The sequence below is a fragment of the Crocodylus siamensis genome, chromosome 11 (assembly GCF_052110815.1).
Source record: "Crocodylus siamensis isolate JL-2025a chromosome 11, ASM5211081v1, whole genome shotgun sequence".
Classification (NCBI taxonomy): Eukaryota; Metazoa; Chordata; order Crocodylia; family Crocodylidae; genus Crocodylus; species Crocodylus siamensis.
In genome coordinates this window covers 6,972,595-6,981,731 of record NC_143405.1, presented here as the reverse complement: position 1 = coordinate 6,981,731, position 9,137 = coordinate 6,972,595, and the positions used below count along the sequence as shown (strand labels likewise).

The 9,137-nt window shown below is 44.8% G+C and overlaps 2 protein-coding genes across 4 annotated transcripts in view; one reads left to right on the top strand and one right to left on the bottom strand.

The window, feature by feature from the left end:
- Nucleotides 1-12: 12 nt before the first annotated feature.
- On the bottom strand, nucleotides 13-6,629 carry REXO4 (RNA exonuclease 4). The gene is made up of 8 exons (XM_090021442.1): nucleotides 6,412-6,629; nucleotides 5,560-5,912; nucleotides 4,839-4,991; nucleotides 4,400-4,593; nucleotides 3,791-3,879; nucleotides 2,882-2,956; nucleotides 1,686-1,760; nucleotides 13-963 (listed from the first exon to the last, which is right to left on the bottom strand). Exons 1-8 carry the CDS (start codon nucleotides 6,580-6,582, stop codon nucleotides 868-870), a joined length of 1,206 nt encoding a protein of 401 aa, XP_089877568.1. The 5' UTR covers nucleotides 6,583-6,629; the 3' UTR covers nucleotides 13-867.
- A 220-nt stretch (nucleotides 6,630-6,849) lies between these two features.
- Nucleotides 6,850-9,137, top strand: part of ADAMTS13 (ADAM metallopeptidase with thrombospondin type 1 motif 13) — a 28,261-nt gene continuing 25,973 nt past the window's right edge. For 2 of the 3 annotated variants that reach the window (XM_090021177.1, XM_090021176.1), the window contains exons 1-2: nucleotides 6,850-7,494; nucleotides 8,504-8,570. In XM_090021177.1, coding sequence (XP_089877303.1) covers nucleotides 7,408-7,494; nucleotides 8,504-8,570 — 154 coding nt within the window. In that variant the 5' untranslated portion in view covers nucleotides 6,850-7,407. Of the gene's footprint in view, nucleotides 8,254-8,503; nucleotides 8,571-9,137 lie in introns of all 3 variants that reach the window. The other variant, XM_090021178.1, reaches the window with a different exon arrangement.

Here is a 9,137-nt window from a genome sequence, read left to right as displayed (position 1 = left end):
TTACTGTATACGTGTTCTGACACTCGATATGAATGAAATAACCGATCCTTGGGAAAGCATACACTTCACTCCTTTCTTCCTCCTGTAATTACTATGTTTACTTACTGAACACTGTCAAGTTAGTTTTCTAGCCTGTCTTCACAGGTGATAGAAACTTTTAAAGCACATCAGGCATTTGCACGCTGGCCACAAATTTTATGATGCTGAGGGAAGTTACACTACAGATGTTCAGTTCTAAGGTGAATGAAACTCAAAAGATGAACAAGTACAGGAACCATACAACAGGCTGCTTAGATTCTTCTTGTCAAGGTGGCACAAGTGGGATTGGAGGGGTAGTAGATGGTGTTGCTCCTAATTACTTAAAAGCCAAAAGTAAATGTCATTCTCCTTGGAAATCTAAATTAAAAAAAAATAATACTTAGAGCTGAGTTTCTAATTTACTTCCAGCTAAGGCTTGGAGCAGCATTGTCTTTCATTTGAGGAATTAACGTCTTCCAGGGCATATTAACTGTATGCAGAGCTTAGATGGTTAAAAACAATAGGTATACCACTACATACAGGAGGAAGAGGAAAGAGTAGATAACCTGGTTTCCCAGAAGCAGGCCCCAGGGTGGGAGGATCTTGTGTTGCCAAAGATTCAAGTAAGAAAGGATAATAAATACAATGATACACTGTACTAGCAGAGTACACAAGGGCTTCCCATAGCGCTGTGCAGGAAATCACTGCAGTGGATGAAGATCTCCAAGTTTTCAACCTCCAGCTCATGGTGCTTTTATGAAACATTCCCTTTGAAAGCCTTGTTCTTGCATATATGGAAAAAAGTAGCCACTGTCAGTTTCAGATTGCTTTCTCTGAGTGATTAAAGTTTTATTTTTTCTTAAGTTTGATTTTTTCCTTGATAGCTGCTTCCCACTGCTTTTTCTCAAGCGTGTACAGTCTCATAGCTGCTTGTGCATCCTGAATCTGAAAGATAATGGAACAAGCAACAGGTTAAAGGCTGAAATGCTCTAGTCAACATCTTCCTTCCCCCAATAAATGCACCTTTTATTTCAACTGATATTTTAACCTCTCCTCCCCAGTGTGAGATTTAAGGGGGAAAAGAGACTAGTCATTCAAAAAGCAAAATCCAGATCAGGAAGATGTAGGGCAGCTAGCACAAACTGGTAATCCCTTGCTTTGAATAGGACCTCTGCCTCCTGACACCATTATCAAACATGGTATTTTGGAATATTCTTGTCAACTTTCCCCACTCTTTCAGACATCTTTGTTTGCTCCTTCCTCTTACTCACCAAAGAAGTCCTGACTACTACAGATGGAGTAGAAGGCTAATTAATCACCTTTCACCTGCTCCTTTTACCAGCTGTAGGTAGAATGGCACAAGACACTGACATTAGGACACAAAGTTGATATCAAAGTCACCTTTGCCATACTGTTTCTCTCAGGAGACTTAAGAGATTTAGATGCAGTATTACAGAATTTGTTTATGGAGGGTAAATAAAAATATGTAAGTAAAGTAACTGGCCCAATGCAGGGAAACACCGGACAGCCTGTACTTAAACAGGTGTAAGTAGTGTCCTGGATAGAGGCTGCAAAGCCTTAAGTAAAATTTGAACCCAGGGTTCCAGAAGCTGAAGCCTAATACATCACTGATCCATAGAATTCTATTTTCTCATGGGCATACATACCGAACAATGCTCCGATGTCTGCACTTTCACATTCAGCAGTTTCTCACAAAGCAGTTTCAGTGATGGACGTCCACTCTAGAGCCAAAGCCAACAAAATCACACACTAGCCAAGTCAGAAAATGAAATGAAACATTCCCCCCACTGCCCTGAAGGCACTAACTTAGGCCAAGTTTTGCAGTCATTTTTAAATTAATTAGAAAGGTAAGGCTTAGAATAAGAACACTTCCAACCACAGCATGTAGCAGATTCTGTGCACAAACTGGCAAGATGAAGACTTAAGCCAGGTGTTTTCAACCTTATTTAATAAGTGTACTCCCAGTGGACCCCTTTTTAATAAGTGTACCCCTGGGGGGTATGGCAAGTGGCGGCAGTGCGGCATCTGTGCAGCTCTGCTCTCACCCTGCCCTGGCCCTGCTCCTGTGAGGCAGCGGTGTGGGGTGGCGGCACTCCATCCCTGCCTCATCCCACATACCCCCTGGGACCATTCAAAGTACCCCCAGGGGTACGTGTACCCCCCACTTGACTACCCCTGACTTAAGCCACTGACAGATCAATTCAGACATCTGTGCTTGTAAATCCCTTCAGCAGCAGAACTGGATGAATGTAGCAATGTAATCACAAGCTGCATATATGATCTTTTAATATTTAGCAAGAAGAGAGAGAAAAAAAGTGTGTTCTGTTTTGAACTGTAAAATGTCACGTGTCACATTAAAGTCAACTGTTACATCTTCCATTTCTGAGGTCATGGAAGTAACTATATTTTGTAAATTTAAGCAACTGATTCTCTAAGCAATATCCCACAACAAGTAAACAGGCTGTATGTTCACCTTTTAATGCCCTGTGTTTTTGCCCAGAAAAGTGACAGGAAAACCAGCTTTCCTAAGTCATGTTTGAGAAATTGGGAGAGCCATTGAACTTACTGCATACAAATGTTATATGTAATTTTGATCAGCAAAATATTACGTGGTATTTTCAACATTTCAAGGGCTGTTTAAATACTCAACTAATTAATCCTTTTGAATGGCAGGGGCAGATATCCCCATTTTACAGACGGATGCAAGAGGGCGATAGGGGGTAGGCCAAACTCATTGGCTGAACAAAAACTGGAGCTTCTGACTCCCAGCTTCATACCTAGTCCTCTAGAAATTTTGGCCTGGAACTACTTCAAAATATGAACTAATTCCCAAGTTCCTTACTTTGACTTTCTGTTTGAAAGGTTTGTATCTTTGCGTGTCCCGAATATTCTTCTTAGGATGGTCAAGAAACAGGATCTGAAAGAAAAATATTTGCTCTGTAAATAGGTTATTTTGTACATTCAACTACATTGCAGCTAGTCGTCCTTCCACCGGCAGAAAAGACAATTCACAATGAGAGCAATTCTGATCGAGAATGTTCAAACAGGGGATGCATAACCTGGCAATGACGGTGGCCATCTTCACAGAATCACAGAAATCGGGTCGGAAGGGACCTTACAGATCTTCAAGTCCGACCCCCTGCCAGGGCAGGAGAAAAAAATGGTCTCAAATGATCCCAGCTAGGTAGGCATCAAGCCTCCTCTTAAAGACCCCCAGGTAGGAGCCAGCACCACCTCCCTTGGAAGTTGGTTCCAGATCCTAGCCGCCCTAACTCTGAAGTAGTTCTTACAGATGTCTAATCTAAACCTACTCTCCAACAACTTGTGGCCGTTATTCCTGTTATGCCAGGGGGCACTAGGGGAAACCAAGTCTCTCCCAAACCCTTCTGGTCCCCCCCTAGTGAGTTTATAGATTTCAATACAGATGTGTTCCCTATGGAGACTACAAGAACATTGTGCACATTGCTCCTGCCTGAGCAGAGTGGAATGCTAGTCTCTGAATTAAAGATGCTGTGGGCCTTGCCTTACTGCAGCTCTTCACAGGCAGTGCTACAGCTAAGCTACCCCCAAATATGAAAATAATTTGATCAACTTGCTGTTTGTTTCTAGACTAGAAGGAAACGTTGAATGCCTGCTTTGTTACCTGTACAAATTGGACTGCTGTACAATATGGTGTCCAGCACAGGTGGAATCTGGGTAACGAAAATCACCAAAGTTTTACCTTCAAAGCAACAAGTATGGAGATGTGTACCTTTAAGTCATTGTGGACAGCATGCCCAACTAAAATCCTTCCTCTCAAGATGTCAGCCACCTCCTCCTGAACTTTTTTAAAGTCTTCTCCTGAAAATGCAACATAAAAATATAGTTTCAATATGGACATTAAACAGCAATTTAGCAAGTTGAGTGAGAATTAGAAAGGCCATCATGTGTGGTGGTCACTTTCTTAGGACCCAAGATGCAGAAGAATGCATGATTCTTGTACTTTGTCATCCCCTGCTTGTTCAGAGGAAGCAAAAACAGGAGGCCAGGACAGGTGCCTTGCAAAAAAAAAGTTGAAACAGTCAACTTCCACTTGTTGGTCCAATGCTAGGCTTGCATTTACACAAGTGTTAGAAACTACTTTTTTACTAGGGCAACAATGGCCTTTTGGGGCAAATTGCATCTTCACAGGACTTTTTATTCATGCTCCCCTGCACTATTCTTTTTATAGTTAGAGAGATTAAGGTTGTGCAAGTGCTTTATTTCTTGCTCAAAAAATTGAATTCAGCAGATTCCTGATACACTGACTACACTGACAGTAACTCAGTAAGTTGCATAAGGTTTTTCTTAAGGGTGTTCTGGGAAAAGCCAATCTACTTACCCTTCTTTGTGTCCTCAGGCCGTATCCCGCTAACTTCTGTCCTGTAATCAGTCACCTTTTCCGTAGGCCTGACATACTTGTCATAAATGCACTTTCCAAACTGGTTCACGATTGACACACGAGCCACAATGCTGTCTTCCCCCTGGGGCCCCACTCCTACCATTTCACAGTCCATGGCTACAGCTTTTGTGAGTCTAAAAGGAAAATGGACATGCAGATTAGAAAGCCCTTGCTGAGACTGCATACTTCTGACTGCTATGCTGACAAGTGAGGCACCAGTTAATAGAAACGGAACAGTTAACACTACAGAGCAGCTATAGTCTCCGCAGACTCAGGAAGACATTGTTGCATACTCTGTCCACAATTGTAAGAATGGGAGTAAGTTTTTGATGCCTCCAATCATACTGTCAGTACTTGTTGCATTAGAAATACAACCTACCCACTGAAAGCCTTTTCTTTAACCAGCACCTGTTCCACAGTTGGTTTGGACGTGCTTTCAAGTCCCATTTTTCTTCTAGCAACTTTGGCTGCTTCAGGTCCTATTGCTGCTTCAATATCCTCTGGATCAACCCCATCAAACCAGATGTCATCCCTGGTAAGCAAAATGTAAAAGGATCTTTTTAATACTGTTGGATTTGACTTTTTACAGTTTGGGTAAGCTTGATGTTTATAAAAGAAAAGAAGTTACCTAGTTTAGTCCCAGTCAGAGCCAACTAGTTCAACAACCTGAGCATGCAGACCAGTTTTGTTCAAACATTTGAATAACTGGGTCAATCAGAGTGGTTTTTACTTCTCTTATTGTGGGCTCCTCAGGGATACCTTGTTTCTGAACTTCTTCCTATTCCTGTATCCAGTTGAGCCTTCTGAGCTGCTGTGACTCCGCAGTCTAAAGTCTAAATTCTGAATCTGAAGTCAAAAAGTCCCCCAAATAGTTGTTTGAACTGTAACCCCCCTATCTGAATGGGAAGGGAAGAGAACTGCAGTAACTTGGTAGTAGGGAAGAGGTCTGAAATACTTGGGTGGATCCATCATAAAGGAAAGAGGGTTTCCCTCCCTCAAGAAAAAGCATGCCATTGTATCAGCCTTTATTTCATTATTTAGCTGCCACTAAAACAGTTTAAAGCACCGACATAGATGAGCATAAGGTTTAAAGTACTCACTCTGTTGGCGGCTGTTCTGCTGCGTGCTCTTCAGCTTTCCTCCTCTTATGCTTTATGTCCCCCTGCTTCTCACTATTGCCGTTTTCCCTTTTTGCCTTGAACTCCTTTCTGTTGCTCCGGGCATCACCCAGGCTCTTGCCTGGCGCAGTTCTCTCTGATTTCGCATTCGTCGGAGAAGCTCCAGCTTGGCCAGAATCACCCTCCATCTGGTTTACAGCCTTGAATTTTACTGTGTTCCCGCTGCCATAGACGGCTGGAATCACTTTGACATCTTTTGTTGCGCGCTGCGGCTTGGAAGACGTTTCGGAAGCCGGGAGGGATTTTGCCAAGCCGGCTGCCTTCCGTTTCAGCACCTGAAGAAACACCCAACAATTAACCGGAGCGTTCCGACTTTAACGTCTTCCTCACACCTGAAATCCACCAAGCCCCATTGACTTTTTTTTTTTGGGGGGGGTGGGGGGTGGGGAGAAGCCCAACCTCCAATCTCATGAGGAGATTTTCCTTAAAAAGCATCAAGGATTAAGGTGTCTAGGTTCAGACGTTAGATGCTCAAAGGCCCCACAGAAGGAATGAGGTGCCCTACCCCGAAAGTTATAGGCAAGCTCCTTCGGGGAGACGTGACATCTTTCAGTAGACTAACTCAGTAGTTGTGGAAAAGCTTAGTTTAAAAATGGATTTGAATTTAACAAGTTCTTAGCTTAAGAAGTGATTTGAATTTAAAAAAGTTTCTAGTGTAAAACTGATTGAATTAAAAAAAGATCTTGGGTTAAAACTGATTTGAATTAGAAGTCCTTAGTTTCTCCAATGCTCGCTCGGTCTAATACTAGGAGAGAACCAGGCTCAGCCCCGCACCTCTTGCAGCGCCCGCCAGTTGGCGGAGAAGTCCCGCGCCGCCGTCGGAGGCAGCGCCAGCGCCGCCCTCGGGGCTCTCGCCGCGTCCCGCGCCGCCGGCCGGAACCACCGCCTCCTGCCCTGCCTCGGCGGCGGCATCACGCCAACCCCAGCTCCAGCCCGCCCCACCATGGCCCCGCGCGCCCGGAAACAGCGGGACGGTAACACGCGACGCAAACCAGTCCGGAAACCGACCCCGAGAGTCCGCCGGCCGGAAACGGCCCCCAGTAACTTCCGTTCCGGCTCTGCTGGGGCCGTGGCGCGCATGCGCCGCGTGGCTCGGAGGGCGGGGAGGGGCTGAGGCAGGGACTGGGTGGGGAGGGCAAGGGGAGGTTGCAGAGTGGGGCAGGGGCTTCAGTGCAAGGGGCTGTGTTGGGGCGGGAGGAGGTTGGAGCGGGCTGCATTGGGCCGGGGCAGGCAGCAAGGGGCTGCGTTTTTGCAGGGGAGGGCAGGGGGCTGCTTTAGGCCAGGAGGAGGCTGCAAGAGCTGCATTGAGGCCAAGCTAGGAGCACACAGGGCGGGCAGGCGAGTCAGCACAGTCTCCAGGAGGCCACCAGATGTGGAAGGCTGCAGCTGCGTGACTGTGAAGTGGGGCAGTCCAGTAGCATTTTCCCCAGCGGTTCCCTAGCTGTGGCATGTGAGCGCTTGCCAGTGGTGGGCAGGCGGCTGGCTGCTTGGGTGCTCCTTCTGCTTCTCTGCAGTTGCCGCCGGTGCGCAAAGCTGCAAGCTGAGCATGATGAGGCAGGGGTAGGGTCTGTGCCAGCCAACGCTGACCACTCTTCACGTGTCCAGTTAATTTCTGAGCGTACGCCACTATGCGCGAAACAGCAGCGATCCGACTGAGGGCACATCTAGGGTATTTCCTCAAATTTCTGTCTCGAGTCTGGGGTAGTAAGAAGTCTAGAAGCTCAGGGTAGAGCCCACAGAGCTGCCGGCGAAGCCTCGTGGTTGTTCTGAATGCCCGATGAGACCGGCACTGATGGAGTGAACTTGGGTTCACAAAAACTTGTGCGCTCTCTGTCTCTAATGACGTTGTCTATAAAGGTGCATATCTACCCTGCTGTCTGACTGACTTGGAGCTAGCATAGTGGACTACCTCTTTCAGCACATCCTGGGACACTGCCACTTTTCTATCTTCATCCAAAGTTGTTCATTTTTACCAGTGGATCCACGCATACAGTAACATTTGCAGTCAGCACAAAAGTCTGGCTTACGTGTTATTTTTTGTTGCTGAATTGAGTACTAAATCAGTTAGCTGAGCCTTAAGCGCAGCTCGCTTTTGCAAACTCAGTGACATTGTGTTTTGTTCTCCCTCTAGATTAGGGGTAACTGAAAATTTTATCTGAGTGGGTGCTGCTGATCAGGCCCTTAGGAGCTGGAAGGGATCCTCTTCCCCAGATTTGATGCTCTGAAGCTGCTTTTCCTTTCCTGTGTTGCTTCTTTACTTGTTTACTTGGCTGTTAAAACTGGCCCTGGGTTCCTACTCTTCCTGTGCTCTTTGGCTGTAGTAAAATTGCAAACATTGCGCAAAAGCTGTCTGTCTCTCTCCAGCTGTTCCTGCAAAGCCTCACAGCAGCGGAATAATCCCCTTGGCAGCTCCTCCCTTGAGAGGATCAGCTCTTGTATTTGTTTAAACTCTGTGTATTCCTAACTTCCATTCCATGTGATGCCTTGGGCTAAACCTAAGGCCAGTATTTGCTCTGCGGTGTCAGCGTGAGCTCTTCCACAATGAGCACCCCCTTTATGATCTTAGCTTTTACTATGTTCCCCTTAGGCTTCGGCTGGCTACCTCCTATCCAAGAGGTAAGTGTGACTCCTTTCCCCCTGCCCGCCTCCCCCCAAAATAACATAATGTATGTTCAAACTAAAGTCTATGAAACCTCACTAATCATTTCCTCTGGATGATCTGTGTGTTCCATATGCTTAATGCAAAAAAGGGGAATCAAAATGTAAAACATCTAAGTTAATAATTAGGTTTTGATGAATTAAAGTTGTGTCTACATGGATTCTTTTTTTCCTTGAAAAGGCAAAGATTTTTTTTTTCTTTTTGCAGAAATTTCTCAGGGCTTTGGATCCAGAAGATGTTCTCTCTTATTTTGGCACCAAGTCAGTTATTGATGGTATGCAGGGCTACTTCTATCTTAATTCTGGATTGTATTGTATGTTTAAAATTGTTTCTAATATGGTATATTTGAAGAGCTTTGCATTAACGTTAACCTAGATCTTACGATGCTTTCAGTGTGAATGACCTTACTCACATACGCAGTTCTGGCTGAAATGTGTAAAGAATCAGGTCTCTTGTTCAGCCGTCTGTTAAAATGGGTCAGAAATTCCTTTTGATTCTTCCATTTAACTCTGCTTTATGCTAACTGTTATTGTTTTAATGCAAAATTGGTAGAGTTATAGACTACAGATAACCCTAGGGACAGATCCAAATCATTTAGGTCCAAATGTATGGACTGAGGATGGTTGTGTTTATTTAGAAATGTTTTGGAGATTAGAATAATATTTTGAGATTAGGTTGATAATTCAAGACTAAGATATTTAGCTTGTTGGATTCTGAGGGTAGGGACATTGCGTCTCTCTCTGTTTGCCCAGTACCCAGCATGCTGTTAGTATTTAAATGGTGATTATTTACTCTTAAGTAATGCTTGAGAGATGATGAACTCAAAAACATTGTGACCCTT